At 39.3% G+C, this 21,041-nt stretch overlaps 2 protein-coding genes across 5 annotated transcripts in view; one reads left to right on the top strand and one right to left on the bottom strand.

Annotated features, from left to right (window-relative positions):
- The first annotated feature begins 1,628 nt into the window (after positions 1–1,628).
- Positions 1,629–3,748, top strand: LOC129748302 (inactive pancreatic lipase-related protein 1). Of its 2 annotated transcripts, none has more exons than XM_055742848.1 (4): positions 1,629–1,757; positions 2,594–2,774; positions 2,845–3,035; positions 3,100–3,748. In XM_055742848.1, exons 1-4 carry the CDS (start codon positions 1,664–1,666, stop codon positions 3,732–3,734), a joined length of 1,101 nt encoding a protein of 366 aa, XP_055598823.1. In that variant the 5' UTR covers positions 1,629–1,663; the 3' UTR covers positions 3,735–3,748. The 2 variants fall into 2 exon arrangements, with proteins under 2 accessions (XP_055598823.1, XP_055598824.1); XM_055742849.1 differs by lacking the exon at positions 1,629–1,757 and adding an exon at positions 2,410–2,537.
- A 6,418-nt stretch (positions 3,749–10,166) lies between these two features.
- Positions 10,167–21,041, bottom strand: part of LOC129742515 (annulin-like) — a 68,969-nt gene continuing 58,094 nt past the window's right edge. For all 3 annotated transcript variants that reach the window (XM_055734421.1, XM_055734420.1, XM_055734422.1), the window contains 3 exons: positions 10,988–11,637; positions 10,486–10,920; positions 10,167–10,428 (listed from right to left, as the gene is read on the bottom strand). In XM_055734421.1, coding sequence (XP_055590396.1) covers positions 10,216–10,428; positions 10,486–10,920; positions 10,988–11,637 — 1,298 coding nt within the window. In that variant the 3' untranslated portion in view covers positions 10,167–10,215. The remainder of the gene's footprint in view (positions 10,429–10,485; positions 10,921–10,987; positions 11,638–21,041) is intronic.

Below are 21,041 nucleotides of genomic sequence, written 5' to 3'. Positions count from 1 at the left end.
ATGAATCTACGCCTCGCCGTTTAGTGCAATCATGATCATGAATGATAAATGAAAAAAAAAAATCACCTCGACCAGGAATCGAACTCGAGCCTACTGATTACCTCACCGACATCTTACCAATAGGCCAAATCGTCAGACGATACAAGTCAAGCTGTAGCTCTATTACCCAGTTGACTTCATCGAGTCGAATTTGCTGCTAGAATCCCCGGCAGAAAACGCTCATTATGCCTTGATTAATGGTGCTCATACTGCCTCGGGGGGTTTCTCATTATGCCTCTACAATAACTGGTTTTAAGCTTTCGGCACAAAAATTTTAAAATGCATTTTTAAACGTTTTTATCTATTTTTTCAAGTTTAGAGACAGGCAATAGACTATTTGAGTGTCTGAACACAAAACAATGATGTAATTTACATATTACAGCTGTTTTCTATGGTAAAATAAGCGTTTTCCTTAAGGTGGCCATTATGCCCCCATCTCACCTACGGAGTTGTAAAAAAAGATTTATATAATTTATGGAAATTTTGTTAAATAACATTACAACTAAATCTGACAAAAAAAATGAGAGTTTTTTAAGTTTTTGACATTGAAGGCTACAATTCATCTAACAACTTTGTTGAAGACTACGAATCAATTTTTCTTTACTGAAAAAAATATTTACGATGCAATTCTGTCTGGTGGGAAAAATAAACCAAAAGAAAATTTCTATAAATTATTTTTCGCAAAAGTCAACATTACTCGCGATCTTTGGGAAAGTTAATCATTTAAATCAAAAATTATTTTCAACACGTTTGTAAGGATCAAAGTTTTTCCAAAAAAAAAGTACACATATTTCTTCAAAAAAAATTCACCAATTTTAAAAAAAATTCTTGAAAAAAAGAACTAAGATGAATTTTGTTACCTTGTATTCAAAAGTATGTTTTTTCTCGAATTTTCATTGGTTCTTACCATGCAATAAAAGGTATTTAATAAAAGTGTTGCATGTTGTTTTTTTTAAGTTCTTGAGCACATTACATAACAAAAAATATGTTTTACCTTTTTTTTAATACAATTTGTGCTTGAACAGAAGACCGTATATAAAATACCTGCATCTATTATACATAGTATTAAAATTATACAATCTTTTCTACAGTTTTATTTACCCCTCTGCTTTGGTATGGTGTGTTTTGGCATTGAATTTTCCTTTTTTCTACAGCATGTTTTCTAAAACGCTTCTATTTTTTTTACCTAAACATCATCGAAATCGATTACGTCAAAAAAGTTTAATTTTTTCTGACTGTTGGTTTTGATGATGATGATGTTAGTATGTTCATGGAAAGAATCACAATAAGTTTTTACTTCAATATTGATCAAGCGTTGCAAACGGCAAAAACAAAATTTGTCTATTCCGAAATTACAAACCCTTTCAAAGAACGTTGAAAGTAAACCAAAGGTCATTAATCAACTGTAGTATTTATGTGCAAGAAGTTGCACACCTTTGACATACAAGCTGGCTCAGTCGTTTTTTCGCCACCGGAACATGTTCCTCGTCGGTGTCACCATTCTTTGATAGACATTACCAGCGCAAGTATATTGATAATGTTCGTTTTAATTGTTTTCCGAAAGGAAACCATTTAAATTCGTGCTCAATAAGGAATCCGCCGTTTAGTTTCTTAGCAATATTTCATGCCCACAGATGGTGTCTGGAGCAGCACGATGACATTCGCTAAATTTTTCGGGTTTCACACTGTCCTAGTGGTTCTGGCTGTTAGTTATTCAGGTAGTGGAAGATAACTGTTGGAGAAGATTTTCAAATATGTTACTCAAGAATTCGTCAATCGTTAAACTGTTCAAACTAAAATTATTTTTAAAAAAATCGAAAAGTGAAAACTACTTTCGAGTAGGGTGGTGTTTGTGAGCATTCGAGTAAAATTGTAGTAGGGATCTAACGTTTAAAACATACAATATTGATTAAGTGGAATTGAACCGCAGTTTTAAAACGTGAACATGAAGCACTTGGAACGGGCTTGGTTAGAAAGACCTGTTTTGATAAAAGTGTTCGTCATAAACCATCGGTGGAACTTCGTTAGAATATTCTTCGGTTGAATGTTGTTGGCGTTACGTTTCTGACTAAACAAAAACTTTGGACTTTCAATTCATCCAAGCGTCGTCTCTTTATAACATGCACTATACCAATCATTAGTTATTTTTTTCAAAATCAAATCTGATAAGTTTATCAGCATTAACTTAATTTTTGTATTCACGATAGAAAAAAAACCCCAATCATACAACACGTGCTTCGAACACCGTTTAAATGGCCGATAATTTCATGGATCGCTAACTTTTTGTAGTATCTACTACCTTCTACTACTGACCTTCATTGGATGAAAAATACTGATTCTATTCGTAGTGACAAGTTTGACCAGTCCTATGTACAATATTTCGAATCGTTTGCACGGGAAGTTTTCAACTAGTGAAAATCAAAAATGTTCGAATTTCTGATAACATTTATGTGTCAACATTTGTTCTTGAAAAATGTGTTCGAACGTAAGATTTATCGGTAAGAAATCATAGCTGCTGCATAGTTCTAAAGTGATGTTATCTTTCCCGATTCAGTGAAATGTGATATGGAGCAACTGAAAAGCATCGATCCAAACTATGGCGTCACCTGGATGTTTATGCCGGATGACAAAGGTAACCTTCACGTGGTCGATTTGACGGTCCCTGCCAACGAATCGTCCAGCGAGCGTGCTGCCAATAATTGCAACGAAGATGTGACATTTTACTACTATCGGAAGTAATTGGCGGAAAATCAAAATTAATTACAGTCATTCCGACTGACGCTGACAGAAACTTTCTTCTTCTAGATACACAATCAACAATCCGGTGGCATTCAAATTCAAGAATGATCCAGCTGTTCCAGCAAAAATTCCTCTATCATACAACCCTAAACTTCCTACAAAATTTTTGATACACGGCTGGCACAATTCTTACAGCAGTCCTATTGCCCAACTGATCAAAAACGCGTACCTCCAACGGCAGGACATGAATGTGTTTGGTGAAGATGAAAAATTATTTCCAAAACTAAATATGTTTACTTGAAAACCCATATCCTTTCACAGTGGTCGACTGGAGTGCGTTAGCAGGAGACACGTTCTACTTCCGATCTGCGTCGGCCACCAAAGACGTGGGTCGTCATGTTGCGGCCCTGGTGGACCGAATGGTTCTTAACGAGGGAACGAGTTTGAATTCGGTTCACATAATTGGACACAGCTTGGGGGCCCATACTTCCGGCTTCGCGGGACAATTCACCCGAACGGGCAAAGTGGCACGAGTAACGGGGCTGGATCCTGCCCTTCCGGGCTTCACCGACAATCAACCGGACAAAATTTTGGATCCTAGCGACGCGCGTTTCGTGGATGTAATTCACACATGTGCCGGCATGTTGGGACAGGAGCAGAACCTTGGTCATGCAGATTTTTTCCCTAATGGTGGCCGAGCCAATCAACCAGGGTGCTCCGGAATGAATGATTTTACCGGAGCGTGTAGCCATGGAAGGGCGTACGAATACTTTGCGGAATCGGTGAACTATCAGAAAGGGTTCATGTCCTATCAGTGTGGCGATATGAATGAATATCGCAGCGAGCAGTGTCGTGCAGCTCCGCAACCGATGGGCGATGCGACCACAGTCGATGCCCGTGGAACCTACTATTTGGAAACCAATCCGGAACCAAACTATGGGAGAGGTCTGGATTGATGGGTGTTAGAAATAAATAATCACTGATACGATTGTTAATGTTTTACATAATTTTAATTTAGAGAAACAAAGTTTGTCATCCTTGTAAAAATCAACTCACATTTTGTCATGCAAACACTGATTTTTTTTATCAAAGAAGCAGATCCTGAAAAAATCGTTTTTTTATAGTAGCAAGCTACAAATTCAAACATGAATCTCTCGTGGAGCTTGCAACAAGCAGGGACGTTGAAGAAAGGTATCGCTAGAATTTGTTGTATTTTTTCTTAACCTACAGTAACCGGCAAGAAAAAAAATCACTCCCGTTTTAAATTTAGTATGTCCATAAGAGTGGCAATGGATGTATGGGAAAAAAATCATTATCGAATATAGCAGTCATCTTCAGTAGTCCGGGCTGGACGAGCGACTGGAGAATAAGCGACACTGATAGCGATCACACACGCCTCTGGAAGACAACACAGTTCGACCGGGACGTCTTTGTCGAAGAGTTAAACTGGGAGCGGACCTTGGAAAACCTGTCCGCGGAAAACCTGGCGAGGCATGTGACGCGCATGAGGGCCAAGCGGAAAGGCACTAGGCAACCTGTCTACTGGTGGACGACGGAATTTGCGAATCTGCGTACTACCTGCCTACGGGCTAGACGACATATGCAGAGAGCGATTTCCCGTCAGCGAGAGCGGAGCGAAGAGTGCCCTACGCAATTACGAGGTCTGCCCTCTGCAGGGCAATCAAGGCGAGCAAAAAGGTACATTTCAGGCAACTCTGCGAGGACGCCAATGACAACCCCTAGGGCAACGCTTACGGGATTGTCATGGCGAAGACGCGGAGCGGAAGTGCGCCACATGAATCGTGTCCGAACAAACTGAGAGAAATCGTCAACGGGCACTTCTCTCAGCATGGGGAAGTTACATGGCCAAGGGTCCCATACGACTGGGATACGAGTGAAGAGGATCAGATTTCGCTGGAGGAACTGCGCGACATCGCTAAGTCCCTCCAGTTGAACAAAGCTCCCGGTCCGGATGGCATCCCTAATGTAGCAGTGAAGGCCGCGCTCATGGAAATGTTCCGGTCATCACTGCAACAGTACGTGGATGAAAGGGTCTTCCCAGACATGTGGAAGCGGCAGCGATTGGTGCTCCTGCCAAAACCGGGCAAGCCACCAGGGGACCCATCAGCATATCGCTCGATATATCTCCTAGATACTGCTGGTCGTTGCGTTAAGTCCCGCGCGTGTGCCGTGACAGGCACGAGTCTAGGATAAGCTGCTCTCTATCAGGCACACGACGGGCAAGGTGGCAAACTTCGAACCCTAGATAAGAGGTCGGGCTTCGAGTCGTTAGAGAAGAGGTAAGGTCTCAAACCTTCAGGCGGAGAGGTTTGTGTGGTCAACCCCGAGTTTTTATGACAAGGGGTCGGGTCTCGAGTCGTAAAAGGAGGGATCAGGCCCCTTATCAACAAGAGGAGGGGTACAAGTGGTCACCTCGAGTCATTACGAGGAGAGGTCAGGTTTCAAGTCGTTAGAGGAGAGATCGGGCCTTGAATCGTGTAGAGGAGAGGTAAACCTCGAGTCGATACGAGGAGGGGTCGGATCTCAAGTCGTTAGAGGAGAGTTCAGGCCTCAAGCCGCGAAGAGGAGAGGTTTGTGTGAGAATCTTGAGTCATTGCGAGGAGATGTCGGTTCTCAAGTCGTTAGAGGAGAGTTCAGGCGTCGAGTCGTAAAGACGAGAGGTTTTGCTGAAAGTGGTCTAGTTAATGAGTATTGCCTTGGAGCGCAATAGCGCGAAGAGACCTCCCACTATTGAAGCATAGTGTACTAAACAGTTCGAGGTGGGAACCAGGTCTGCGGCCCTACGTGGAGTTTAGGGAGTAGGGGGTATACACAGAGTATATCATGAGTCTTCCCATTGTACCCATGGACCCAGAGTAGCAAACTGGGGGGAAGCGGTGGCTCGCCGTGCCTTGGAATACAATCCGTAAACCGGGATTTACCACCTGTGGTTACCAACTAAAAAAAAAAAGATACTGCTGGAAAAGTGCAAGAGAAGGTGGTACAGAGCAGGATCAAGCTCTATACCGAAAATGCGAACGCGGCCTATCCGATAAACAGTTCGGTTTTCGGAAAGGCCGCAGTACGGTGGATGCCATCCGAAGTTTCATCGAAGGGACAGACGAAGCCAGACTGAAGAAGAGGAGAGGAGATCGGTTTTGCGCAGTGGTTACCCGTGAGGTGAAGAACGCCTTCAACAGCGTCAATTGGCCAGCGATTGCGTCGTCGCTTATTCATATGAAGATTTCGGCATATATCTGTAGGATGGTGGAGCGTTACTTCCGTAACCGCCAACTACAGTGTATGACAAGCGAGGGACTGGAAACAATGAGTGTATCGGTAGGGGTTCCACAGGGATCGATACTTGGCCCGGTATGGAGAAACATTGTCCACAACGAACTGCTAAGACTGCGTCTACCCACGGGAGTGAGACTTGTGGGATTCGCCGACGACGTGATTCTCCTGGCATCGGGCCCATCAACCGGAGAGGTCGAGCTACTCGCCACAGTAGCTATTGAGAACGTGGCATATGTCGAATAATTCGGCGATCCGCTGCAGCAGAAGGAGGGTCCTGGCGAGTGTGACCTCGTCCATTTTGCGGTACGGAGCGGCAGCCTTGTGCAGGCAGTGTAACCTACAAAAGATCTGCAGTGTGCAGCTGCTGATGAACCTGCGAGTGTTCAACGCATACCGAACGGTGTCCTCGTTAGCTGCTGATGTCTGCTACGAGCACAGGCACATGCCCGATGTGCGGAAACATGCCAGAGAGGCCTCGATGTTCAATTGGTAGCGCCAGTGGGACAGTTCGGAACGTGGCCAGTGGACCCCTCGCTTGATCCCTAAGTCGGATTCTGGATGGATGAAGAGGTGGATTTCTGCATGACACAGTTCTTGATTGGTCACGGTACCACCAACGGTTTGGACACGTGACCTCGCCATTCTGCCCAACCTACGGTGCCAAAGTAGAGACAGCAGAGCACGTAGTGTTCAACTTTCCGAGGTTCGAAGGGGTACGCGCTTACATGCTTGCCACCTGCGGAGCAGACACGACAGCCGACAAGATCGTGCGGAGGATGTGTGAGGATGCCAATACTTGCCGCGTGGTCAGCGATGGGCTCACCCGGACCATGACTGCTCCGCAGAGGAGTTGAATCCAGCACCAGTCCGCGATCGGTGAAGGGTGACTCCTTCGTCGGGGAGCACCTGAGTAGTGTGCGTCCGACCCTGGCAGTATAGCATACAAAGATACTATACCTTCTGCGTATGCCGAGCTGCTAGGTACGTCACGCGTCTGTGTGTAGGATACCTCCAACGTTATCGTCGTGGAGTATCCGAGTCGTACGCGCCCTCTGCGACGGAGGCTGTGGGGATAAGACACGACCTTCTCCGCTATCGAACTCGTAGGGAGAAGAGTATTCACGTCGCGGAGTACTCTCGGGTAGAGTGGTCTCACGTCGCCGTCGCGTCTGTTGAGTCACCCGAGTCGAGTAGGATGACATCACCGTCGGGATTCATCTGAGTCGCAAGCGTCTAAGACCCGTACGTGTGCTGTGACAGGCGCGAGTCTAGGATAAGCTGCTCTCGATTCGGTACACGGCGGTCAAAAAGCCTAGGGTTGCCTGCCCCAAAGTTGCAAGCCAAAGGAAGGAGGAAGACCGAACCACGGTCGGAGTAGAATGCCCTTTCGGCGGGGGGAGGGGGGGGGGTGAGGGTGGCATTCGAGTAGTGTGCGTCCGATCCTAGCAGTAAAGCAAACAAAGATAAGACTCTACCTTCTGCGTATGCCGAGCTGCTAGGTACTTCGTGAACGTTGTGTAGGATACCTCCACCGCCGCGGAGTATCTTTGTAGAACGCGCTCCCTACGACGGAAACTGCGGGGATAAGACTTGACCTTCTTCGCAGTCGAACTCATAGGGGGAAGAGTATTTACGCCGTGAAATACTCTCGGGTAGAGTGACTTCACGTCGTCGGTGGGTGAGTTACTCGAGTCGGAGTAGAATGACGTCTTCGCCGGGAAACATCCGAGTAGTTTCGTTAAGCCCCGGACGTGTGCTGTGAAAGGCGCGTGTTTAGGATAAGCTGCTCTCGATTCGGCTCACGGACGGGCAAAGAGGAGAGGGCCTCGAGCCAAACCAAGCGGAACCAAACCAAGCGGAGCCAAAATCTCGAGTCGTTAGAGGAGAGGTCATTGGCCTCTTGCAGTGGTCTCGAACAGAGGCGGAGCGCACGATAGTCGTGCAAACCAAGCGAGCCTCGAGCTACCAGTAAAGACCGGACCTCGAGTCGTCAGACGAGAGGTCCTTAGTCTTGAATCGTAACAAGAGGCAGGGTATATATGCTGGAGTTTTGACTTCAAATTAAGTAAGCCGATGAGCGCTTAAGCGCGGACTTGGTCTCCTATCTCGGGTACAGCCTTTGATGCAGGTCCGGATGGGAATTATGACCAGAGGCCCCAGGTGAACTTTATGGCGTATCATAATTCGACCAATTGCACCTATGGACCCAGAGTAGCATACTGGGGGGACGCAGTGGCTCGCCGTGCCTTGGAATGCAATCCGTCAAAAGGATTTACCACCTGGATGATCAACTTATAAACATTAACAGTGGAGGATCTACTCCCATCATGACATCTAGGTATCTTCACGTAATTGGCATAAGATTTAATTTTGAATTTTACATTTAGATGTGCGGATAGCACTAAATTCATTTGCGAGGTGATATGGAGTGAAGATGTGTTCCTACAAAGTGAGTTTAATAGGCGCTACAGTACATTTTACAATAAATGTGAATGGTTTGTGGAAAGGAGGTGGTGTAACACCGATCGCCGCTCCTGGTTAAGTAACTACTGCTGTTTTAACGAACTCCGACAACAGGTGAACAATTTTGCGTAGCTTGTGAGACATCACAGGCCTTTTCGAGTGCAAAACTTTTCACCTTGAGGGAAAGCTAGGTAAATGAATTGGGAAGGAGTTGGCGAGACCGTAATACCCCTAAAGAACTAAGCACTGGCACTCAATAAACCACTGGTACCTCCCTGATAAGTTAGAAAGTCAAACGAAGGTATTACGATCAAAGGGGTTTTATTTTTCATTATATAACATGTCAATGTGTTGCAGTTTGGATGCTACGATATGTAACATTGTGTTGTGTAATGGAACAGACAAATAATAGCCATTGTGGGCAGTGCTTTGTTTTTACGATGTGTAATGCTGTGTTGTGTAATGCAACAGATAAATAAAAGCCACCGTGGGCTGAGCTTTATTGTTTCGAAGTGTAATGCTGGGCTGTGTTATGAAACAGACAAATAATAGACACTGTGAGCTGAGCCTTGTTCATGGCATACATAGTACACTTTCTGTGGTCTAGTGGTTTTAGCATTTGTTAGATACTAGCCATCATAACTTCGAAAGTTGTACGCATAGAGTTAAGGAAAAGGAGATCTCTTCAAAGAAACATGAAATTTCACTGAGATCCTATGTGTGTGTGCTCGTTTTTTTTAAAAGGAGTTGTTGGCCCACTTTGATGTCTTCAGATGAAAGTTGCATCATAAATTGGGCTATACAATGGTATTGTTGCAGATTATTCGGTGATGTGGACATACACCATTTAAAGCTTATTCACTATTAATCATGTTAAAGGTCGTGAGTTAAAAGTTTTGAAATATTTTACGTGAAAAGCTGGAAAAAATTCAATGCGTTTTGATGTTCTAAGATTTTCGTTGGAAAATAACAGAGTTATGTAGCATTGAAATTTGGTTTTATTTTATTTACAAAAAAAAAACTATCCGAATCTAATTGACGAAAAATAAGAATGATAGACATCTGAAAAAATACATGTGTTTTTAGTCGTAAAAATGAATAAAATTTTAAATTTAGGGAAAGATCGAAAGACCCCCGGCGCAAATTGTCAGATAATAAAAAAAATCCCCTAACATTTATTTTTTGAGCCCCCTACCACTCTCAGGGACTCGAACAATAGGCAAAAATAGGCCTTTATTTCGGAATAAATCCTTGGGGGCTGCAATCGTTCCTTGAAATGCCAGAAAGCCCCAAATGTCAGCTCATTTAATTAACTCTGAAGGGTAGCTCCAAAAGCCTCAAAGCCAGTTTGTATGGAAATTTTACGTCATTTGTTCTAACTATAAGTTATAAAATCATAGGTATATACATTCACAATATTGTTATCTTGTCCAGAAGTAAATAGAATCAAAATGCTTGATCGAAGCTTTCAAACACTCTTAGGGCTTTCAAATTTTATTACAAATTGACAAATGTTCAAAAAAAATCAGACTGAAATTCTTTTATACAAATAAATTATTTATATCAACACAATATACATAGTCACATTAACAAATTATTAATCATACATGTATAATTTTCAATTATTAAAAACTTCCGAACCTTACGGTAAGGTTTCGCGTACCACGTTCAAGCATATCAATCGATAACATCTGTCCTTTCTATAATTTCATTATCATGAGTTTCCATTATAATATCCTCCGGCCGAGGGTCGATCTCGTATGCCAGAAAACCGTCGACATCGTCCAACTCTTTGGAGGTAAATTTGGCAGCAATAGAGGCACGCCCCACAAACTGCGGCGTCAGCGTGAAGGTGTTGCTCACCGTTTCCTCCACATCGATATCCGAGTGCTTAAAAAGTTTAAAAAATATTTATTTGGGACAAAAACGAATCAGACTACTACCAACCTTGAATATTAACGGTTTTTCAATACCGGATCCCTCAATGTGGAAGATTCCCTTACGAAGCGGGATGGGCAGTGGATTAAGCAGGGAAATGGTAACTTCAACTGGATCCCGTTGGACCGGAGTATCGGCAAGTTTGATTTTGATATCGGGTTTTCGGACCCGGAAGTCGTCCTGTGCGAAAAATTCGTACTCCGTATCTTCCACGGTGGCCAGACAGGAGATGTTGAAGGCAGCTTGGTCCCTTAGCTTCTTGTAATACTCTTCGAAGGAGACGTCCATTCGAACGAATTCCTCCGATGATGGTTCTAAGCTTATGGTGAATGGTAGCACTTTTACCGAGTCACGGTTTCTCCCAGTATACATGACTGTTTCCACATTCAGTGAACCAGCAATAACGTGGGTGTTTTCTGATGAACGATTTTTAATTTGAAGAATCTGAAAGAACACCGAAATAGTTTTGAATAGTTCGATATTTTTTGTGTGAACAAACTCTAAAACCTACCACTGAAAATGACTCTCCAATTTTGATGTCATCCCTGAGTTCGAAGTTAAAGTAGACTTCGTTGAAGTCTTCGTTCAAATAATATCGACTGAAGGCGCTGTTGGCTTGCTTCAAAGCCTTGAGCATTGTGTCCCGCTCTTCTTTGCTCTTCTCGGCAAACTTGTAGCTACTGGTAATATCTTCTCGTTCCCATTTTCCGATCGCTTTCGTGCTAATGAAGTGTCCAATACCGTAAATATCCTTCCGAATGAGTTTCAACGGATGTGCTGGCCCTGTATATCTCCAGAAAACCTTGTCAGCGTTCACTTCCGCAAACAAGAAGTTATTGTCGTACGGTCTAGCGATTTCGCCAAGTTTTACGGCCAGCACGGAAGCTGGCCCACATCGGAACATGCCATCAGACATTTCCTGAGGTGTGGCATCGATTGCTTGCCAACCGCCATAATCGCCATCGGACCCAACACCCAGGTCCGGTCGCTGCATCCACACTTCGTTCCAGACGTGATAGTTCCAAATGGAATCGGAGTTCATTTCCTCCATTACTTTTCCGTTTTTGTCCACGAAATAATCTACCGTCAGGGACGCTTGAGTGTCGTGTGCCGATGAATAGGTGGTCACTATCCTGGACGGGATTCCGAGGGCTCTGGCAACTATAGGAATTTGATTAATTTATAGACTTTATTTAATCCGTATCTGGTCTATTTAGAGTACCAATTGAACAATATTGGAAGTTTGGTAACTTGTAACTTTTTTCAATGGTATCAAAAAAACATCTTGGACCCCGAAAGAATGATGGAGTCTTTTACTTTGCTTAACTAGTTTTTATGGAAGCTCCCTGAAAGCCCAGATAAAATAAAACTCTAGACACTCTAACAATTTTGTTTGGAAATAGCTATATCGTTCTTGCTTTAACCGATCTGTACAAAATTTATGAATTTATACACCTTGTAACGAAACAAAAATATGAATGTCAGTTAAATTAGCTTAGCTTGATCGACTACTCACATCCACCATAAATCATTGAACTCGAAACTATTTTTAAATGTTTCATAAATTGAACGGAATATTGATATACATAGATATTGATACACTGAAGTCTATATTTAAATTTTCGTTGCTTTTTCTTAATCTGAATTGAATAATTTCGAATTCCATGATCTTCCTCCATGGTTGCTTCTCAGTGATTGACCGAGGCTACCAATTTTGTACAAGGGTCAAGAGTTCTTGGGATTAGAAGCTCATTCTTAATATACAAAATTAATGCATGCTTTTTGAACATCAATAACGCCACCGGCTACGTCCTAGTACTTTAGGACCAAGGTCACCTCTGTATCCAAGCAAAAAAAAATTGTTTGGGAGTGTGGGTAAGTGGATAAGATCTGCAAACACTTTAACAAAACATCATTGCTGTTGAGAAATTATAACGAGTACCTGTAACTTCTTCAATTTTTGGAACATATATCATTTCACCTCAAAAACACACCAAAATATTTGGAAATTGTGACTTTAAAAATAAAAAGATTTGTAAAAGAATTGTAAAAATTTTGGGTTCTCTAGAATTTTTTCAGAACTGTTAAAAATATCGAAAAAATGGTGTTGATACTACGTGAAAATATTTAAAATCTTCAAATCCATAGTTTTGTAAGTGCTTAAAACCAATTTAGAGAAAAAAAATTCGTTTTGTCCGATTAAGTGTATCAATACCCAGTTATACCCCCTAAATATAGACCAATTTAACGTGAAAAAGGAACTTTTTTTCGAAAAATCTTGTAGTTTTACTTTTTATTGAAACTTTTTCCAAAATACCACAGTAACTTGTTAAAGACGATTACAGAAAAATTGAATAAAATCGTGTCTATAACTTCTTAATCAGGATTCGGTATCAGGGAGTGTGGAGTATTTTGGGTATTTTTTTACTATTTAACAGGGGTATGTCTTTTTGCATTGAAAAACAATAAATTCAATTGACATCATCAATGTATTGTTTTTCATATAAAATGCTCATATAAAATGTGACAGAACTCGAACAATTTTCAAACTATTTTATCAAATTTGGTACCTACAATTCAAAGTTTTAAGGTAATAAGAAGATTTCTTTCGTTTTCCCTTTTTTAAGAGGGACTACCATACAAAATAACCGAAAAACGTCAACAATAATTTCCAATAGATGTTCATTTAAAATCGATGCACAATAAGTTTTCTCATTAATATATGATAGATTGAATTAGCAAACAAGTCTTGCTAAAATGAGATAGCTTATTCTATTGATTTTTTTTTTAAATCAGCTTTCATCTATATATATAAAAAGCAATTATCTGTATGTTTGTTTGTTTGTTTGTTTGTTTGTTTGTCCTCTATAGACTCAGCCGCCTTAAGAGCTAGAGATCTGAAATTTGGCAGGGATGCTCATTAGGACCAGGAATGATGAAAAATGTTTTTAGATTTTTGGACGACCCCTTCTGAAGGGGGTCGTCCATACAAGACAAATATTGTTTTCACGTTATTGACGTTATTTTCCGTCGGATTGTGATGAAAATTTGCACATGAGTGTTTTGAGAGACGAGGAATCGATTACAGTTATCAAATTTAGGGTCAGGGGTTGGCCAAAGGGGTCGTCCATATCAACTGATTAATATTTTTGCGATATTGGCGTTATTATACACCGGATTGTGATGAAAATTTGCACATGAGTGTTTTGAGAGACGAGCAATCGATTACAGTTGTCAAATTTAGGGATAGAGGTCGGCAAAAGGGGTCGTCCATATCCACTGATTTATGTTTATGCGATATTGGCTTTATTTTACATCGGATTGTGATGAAAATTTGCACATGGGTGTTTTGAGAGACGAACAATCGATTACAGTTATCAAATTTAGGGTCAGGGGTTGGCCAAAGGGGTCGTCCATATTCACTGATTAATGTTTTTGCGATATTGGTGTTATTATACACTGGATTGTGATGAAAATTTGCACATGAGTGTTTTGAAAGACGAGCAATCGATTTCAAGTTTCGAATTGCGGATCAGAAGTCGGCTGAAGGAGTCGTCCATACCCAACTTTAATGTTTTTGTGATTTTGACGTTATTCTACATTGGATTGAGATGAAAATTTCCGCATAGGAGTTTCGAGGGACGCTGTTTTGCTTTCAGGTTTCATATCTTGACTCAGGGGTCGGCAAAAGGGGTTATTATCTGTTCACTGTTTTTACGATATTCTCTTGATTGAGCATAGAATTGTAATGAAAATTGGCACATGGGAGTTTAACAGAAAAGATAATTGATTTCAGGTGTTCAAGTTTTGAATCGTGGTAAAAAAAAGGCCATCCATGTTAGTTGCTCACTGTTTTCGCGATATTGTCGTGATCTTGCATCGGATTGAGAGGAAAATGTTCAGATGAGGGTTATAAACTATGAGCAATTGACTCCAGGTAGCATGTTAAGTGTCAAGGGTCGGCGAAAGGGGCGTCTATATTCACTGATCACTGTTTTCAAGTTCCTGACGTAATTTTACATATAATTTGAAAAGAAAAAATGGCACAAGGGAGTTTTGAGGAACGACAAATTGGTTTCAATTATCGAATTTCGGGTCATGGGACAGAAAAAGAGGGTTTCATTGAAAGTTCAGTGTTTTGTGCAATAATTTTGTTGGAGGCAGTTAATTGATACCAATTTAAGTGTGAAGGTCAAGCAAGAGTCGTGCACACAAACAAATAGTACATTTTTCTGCCATAATGTCTAGATTTTGCAACCGATCGAGAAGAAAACACTCTCACATAAATTTTAATAGAAAGCCAATCAACAGTTTAATTTGAATTTCAAGTAATAGTAATAGTAGCGACTTTAAACACTGTTGAATTTTTTCCCCAAAATTGTCGAAAGAATGTTTCGAATTCATTTTCTAAACTCATTTTGACGTACCAATGATTTAAAGCGAAACGAAGTTCGTACGGGTTCAGCTAGTCTATATATATAAAAAGTAATTTCCGTTTGTTTGTTCGTTTGTATGTTTGTCTTCAATAGGCTCAGCTGCCTTAAGAGCTAGAGAGCTGAAATTTGGCATGGGTGCTCATTAGGACCAGGAATGATGAAAAATGTTTTTAGATTTTCGGATGACCCCTTTTGAAGGCGGTCGTCCATACAACAACGGTTTTATTCCCCCGAACCAAAAGTCATGGCACCCATTTTTTGAACCGACTTTCGTTTCCGTTCGTTTCGTTGGCGGGATTATTTTCACCATCACCATAGGCAGGCTATTAGAAACGACCATCCAGAGCTCACATGTACTGGATAGCAAATCAAAGCTTGCTCAGCATTAAAAATTTGAAAGTAAAAATTTTGGCGGGTGTTTTTTGTACCTTCTACTGTTCAAAGCACATGCTACCGGTACGAGATATTTGGATGCAATTATAAGCCTACATTTTGATTGGAAAATTAAACTAGCCTGTAGGAATATATTGACTTGAATAGTAGTGGCTTTCAAAGTGCTCTTTACCGCCGCTGGGGGGCTTTGAGGATCAACGATTTTTATATTTTTGGAATTCCTCATAGAGAAAGAAATTTTTTTTAGATTCAGAGTTATAAGTTCAAGGCTGTGATTTTAACGCTCCAATTGGAATGTTAATGGGGGATTAGAAAAATGATAAGATAATTAAATTTGAGGTTTTGAGTTTTATACAATTTGATTTCACTGGCCAATTTCTAACTTTTGAGTTATCCTTGAATGGGATGTTTGTGTCCATGAAAAAAACAGAACTAAAAAAAACCTTTTTCATAATATAAAAATGGTGTTTTCGGGATGATTTGCTTTCGATAACTTCTAAAAGCTATTCGTTGAACTTTCAACATTTAAGGTAAACTAATAATAAAACAGAGCGAAATTGAAAAGCGAAAAAAAATACTCACATGCAATTGAAAACATGCAAAGTGAGTTTTCAACATGCTTCAACAAAGTTCGGAGGTTTTTTTAAGAAATTTCTAATTAAATGAAACTTAAATACACCATTTTACAGGGAGATCATCCATATTGAAAAGTGGGATAATCTTCAACAGATATTTTCATTAGATAGGGGATGGAAATAATAAAAAAGCAGTTTAATCTTTTGAAGATAAAACTATTCAGCCAAATCTATTCAAGCTTCCTGAAAAATGATGGTTGTAAAAAATGTTTTTCATGAAAGGATGAAGGATTGGGATGAAAATTTGTACACGAGAGTTTTGAGGCAATCAATTTCAGGTATTGAATTTAGTGTAAGGGGCCGGCAAAAGGTGGGCGTCCATATTAACGTTTCAATATTTTTGCAATATCGTCGTTACCATACATCGGATTGGGATGAAAATTGGCACACGGTAGTTTTCAGGGACGGACAATCGATTATAGATGTCATATGTTTTGCCAGAGGTCTACGACAGGAGTCGTCCATTAGTTTTTTACTGCTTTTAGCAATATTGACGTTACTATGCAATAGATTTCCTTGAAAGTTTGCGCACGGAAGTTTTGAGGGAAGGAAATTAATTTCAGATATCAAAGATTGTATAAGAGGCCACCGAAAGGGGTTTAACTTTTTGGCAATAATTGCGTTGTTATGAAACTGTCGAGTCGAAATTCATACACGGGGTTTTTTGGCACGTTCAATTGATTTCTGATTTAAAATTTAGTAGCAGACGACAGAAAAGTGAACGTCCAATATTTTTGCAATAATAACAACAATGATTATGGAAGTGCATCTGGAAAATGCTTGACAATTGGCGTATTTATACAACAAGTTGAAAGCGAAACGGAGTTCGTATGGGATTAGCTAGTAGTAAATAAATGTAACATACAATCAACCAGAACAATTTCTATATTTTTTATAAAATTTGGTATATTGTTCAGATTTGATTAAATGTAAGATTCACTGCGTTAATAGACTTAGTTTACCTCTTTCATTTATTGTAAAGAAAACATCCCAAATGAAACCACGTCACAATTGGCGCAAATCACTTGCAAATGATCCTCTTTAAAGTTTGGTTTGAAACGAGTTTTAACATAATGATATGATTTGTTGTTTTGAACACCTTGAAAGAGAGAGCTTTTATTCCAATACATAAAGTTGTAAAAAATATTCCTGATCAAAGCCTGCATGATATTCGAATTAAATTCTTCATTCAGAAATCAAAATAAAGCCGATTTTCAAATATTCATCTACAAAGGTTAAAATATTGAATGCTGTCAACAGATTTTTTTGGATATTTAACGATGCTGATCATCATACAATTAAGAATTTGATAGGCTGGAAGTAGAATTCAAAATACAAAAGTAATTGATTTCAAAATTTTTAGAATAAGTAATCAATGATCATTTGAAAATAAACATAAATCGGTATCGTTTTTAGTAATTTAAAGTTTGACAGCTTTATAAGGTCATAAAAATATTATTTTGTTCTCCTTACCTACCTCGAACACAAATTATCCATCTGTTAAAAGTGAGTACATTCAAAATGCAGGTCTTCGAACGTACTATTTCTCCCAGCTGATTACTCGATTTCATTACATTTGACGTATGCCCTTTTGAAAATTCGATAGGGTACACCGGGGTAAGTGGATACTCCATAAAATCATGAAAAAATCAGCAGTTGATCAATTTTCAATGTGATGCAGAACATGTTCTTTACAAATGCTGAAGAGATGAGCTTGATAAATGCAAAAGAGAAAAGTTATCACGTAAATTGTTTTGTACTGCTGGTGTCTGGTGTCGATTTTATCGAAAATTTAACACACGAAAGCAAGTACTTTTCCCATCTTTTTATCTCCCAAAAGCTTTTTACAGCTAAATTTCATTGGATGATGGAAAGCAAATTGAAAAAAAAATGTATAAGCATCAAGTCTAGCATAACATTTCAAAAGGGCGAAATTACCAAGTGTAAATAAATCGAGTTAACGATCATTCCGGATGTTCGCGGTTGCACTTTACCTAATAAGCGCAGTTTCATCTTAAAATCACTTAAAACTTTCCAAAAATTGATAAAATTCATTTGGGCGAAACTTCCTGTTACTGCATTTTCGTTGGAACGTGAAGTTGCGCCTATTCAAAATGGGGCAAATTTTTCTATTCGTGTATGGCCAATAAGCGTAACTGAGTTGACCGTGTGTGACGAAATGGCCTAATCACTTTAACCCTCATCCGCATAAGGGTGTCATTTTGACACCATTGCAAGTTTGAAGGCTTGTAACTTCTTTCAGAAGCTTCAAAATACAAAAATTTCTTCGGGGACCCTAAATGAATTCAAAAGTTCTTCAATATTGCATCTTTACTTTTTTTATGGACGAACCCTGGAAGCCTGGACAAAAAAACTCCCTTTTCCGACTTTTGGTGTCATTTTGACACCACAAAAGTAAAATCTATTTAAGTCGTTTGAATCATTATGAACTTCATATAAAACTTATATCAATAGAAACCTTGTAATGTCAGTAAAATATGTTTGGAACATTATATACAGCTAAAGTTACTAGTTTTCTCGTTATTCGGCATGAAAGAAAAAAAATCCGAAAAAACATGCCTCACGAAAACTGCTGTAGTTCATATGTTACACGTCCAAAAAAATATTTGCCTTATGCATATGAAAGCTGAAGTTAATGCCTACATCATGGAGACAAGAAATATTTTTTTAAATTTTTTTTTTTAATGAAATGGTCACAAAAAGTTTAAAAAAGTGGTCTAAAAAACCTACTTTTCATTCGATTGCTAGTAAATACTGTTTGAGCGATGGTAGAGTTTTGAAAAAAATATGACTACAAAATGTATTAAAATTCCAACATTTTGCTGTCTTTAGATTTTTGATGCAACAAAAATTGAATTAACTGTAATTTTTCAAAGTTCACTACTTTGCGCGTTTTTTTTACAAATTGAAATTTCATCTGTTTTTGTGGTCCACTGTCAGGTTGTACCCAGATTATCAGTGCTTTTACTTTGTTTGGACCAATCAAGAGTATATTCATTGGAAAGCACATTTAATCTAAATTCTAGTGAGGTGCTACAATTCACGTTGTGAGGTTTCACAAAAATATGAAAATTATAAACGTAAAATCATTCCTGAATTTCTAGAACTACAAGCACCGCGTCCAGCAAATCGTGTTTGTTTGCTCTCCGAGTAGGTACGGTGGGTGGTGATTCGGGCAGAGAGCGAAGCCGACAGACGAAATAATGATGCGTGTCGTGACTAGCAAACGAGAACTACTTTCAATAGAAAATTTCCAACCGTGAAACGTACGACACGCATCATTATTTCGTCTGTCGGCTTCGCTCTCTGCCTGAATCACCACCCACCGTACCTACTCGGAGAGCAAACAAACACGATTCGGCAAATATTTTTTTGGACGTGTAACATATGAACTACAGCAGTTTTCGTGAGGCATGTTTTTTCGGTTTTTTTTTCTTTCATGCTGAATAATGAAAAAACTTGTAACTTTAGCTGTATATAATGTTCTAAACATATTTTACTGACATTACAAGGTTTCTTTTGATGTAAGTTTTGTTTAAATCGGTCTAACATGCCATAAGTTATAACGATTTGAGCTTATGGTGTCAAATTGACACCACAAGTGCTGATTAGGGTAATGAAATCTAATGCGGATGAGGGTTAAAATCAAAACAAAAACGGTCGATCAATTGGGCGAAACTTGCAAGCATAACTGGAATCGAAAACATAAAAGGGCTAAATTCGAAAATATCTGAAATTTAGTGAAAAAAGTTCTTGATAACCAACGAACAATAAGTGAATATAATGCTCATTTCTTGATTTTCTTGAACCAAAGGGGTTTGATTTTTTAAATAGGATTTGATAAGATGTTCCGAAATTTCAAACGCTTTTTTTCTCGTTTCGAGCTTATTGCTAGTTTCGCCATTATGAAATGTTACGCTAAAAGTCTGAATAAAGCCGTCCCCACTTACTCCAGGTTGGGTTTTGGAGACAAAATTTTTGTGTTTTGTAAACGAATGAAGAATTTTTTTTCAACCGCCGTTTCTTTTCTTAACTTGTTATTCCGATTGTAAGGATTGTTCTAATAAAGAATTTGTTGTTTAGAGCCTGTTAGTTTACGAGAAAATTGCAATTGAAAATGATGCACATAAACTCGACATCGTAGTTGAATACCAATAGTAAATAAAAAATCGCTGTAAACATCCGTTATTGTCGGAATCGTATCATTTTACAAGCTATTGGATAGATTATAAGTCAATTAAACATTCTGCATCAAAAGTTTGAAAAAATAGTGCACAGTATTGTTTTAATATCCATCGTCCCCATTTACCTCGGTGAACCTTACCGAAATTTATTTTCATACTGAAAACATCAAAATCGCGTTTGTCATGAAAGTTATTAAAAAATCATATGCTGATTCGTCTTTAGGAATGAATCATCAATAAAGATGAACTTCCCTGAAAAAAAAACTGACATAAAATTCAGGACGAATTCCAAAAAAGGTATAAAATAAAATCTTAACTTATTAGACACTATAAAACATTTAGCTCAGCTTCTATTTCAATTTATTTTTAATCTTTATAATTTTTACAAGTTACAACAATTGATTGTGTAGCTAAGCACACCAGCACATACTCTTTTGGCGGAACCCCTCAAAGTTCTAAAATTGACCCGTTATTTAGAACCCCCATGATCTGTCAAATAATGGGTCAATTTATCCGGTCAATCTCACACATTATTTTGAACGGCTCGAGTACGCTGCAAGACGGTAGTGTTAAATATTGTCAAAATTTCAACCGTTTTGCTGCAATTTTCATTACGATGTAGAATTGTGGTAAGTATTTTCTCAATCTATTATACATTATATCCATCATAATTGTATACTAAACGAGAATCATTTTTCTTACAGGTCTGCCTTGAAAAACGAAAATCGGAAAACTTTCTAGGTACAAATGAAGACGGGTTTTTAATTGATAAGCTCCTCCTACAGGGGATTGCAAAGTAATTTTTCCAATATTTCACACGATTTTGAAGTAAAAGAAAAGTATTTTTCTCGATGACTCAAAGATGATTGACTCAGGATGAAAAGGTTAAAACAAGA

The sequence above is a fragment of the Uranotaenia lowii genome, chromosome 2 (genome assembly GCF_029784155.1).
Source record: "Uranotaenia lowii strain MFRU-FL chromosome 2, ASM2978415v1, whole genome shotgun sequence".
NCBI classification, from domain to species: Eukaryota; Metazoa; Arthropoda; class Insecta; order Diptera; family Culicidae; genus Uranotaenia; species Uranotaenia lowii.
Note: the sequence above shows the minus strand (reverse complement) of the source record. Positions and strands in the feature narration are given on the sequence as shown.

Bases quoted from the DNA above. Each gene is read 5' to 3' on its own strand.
- LOC129748302 (XM_055742848.1), top strand. From the start codon at position 1,664: ATGCCCACAGATGGTGTCTGGAGCAGCACGATGACATTCGCTAAATTT. The intron at 1,758-2,593 runs GTAGTGGAAGAT...TTCCCGATTCAG, and splicing joins TCTGGCTGTTAGTTATTCAG to TGAAATGTGATATGGAGCAA. The intron at 3,036-3,099 runs GTGAAGATGAAA...ATCCTTTCACAG, and splicing joins GCAGGACATGAATGTGTTTG to TGGTCGACTGGAGTGCGTTA.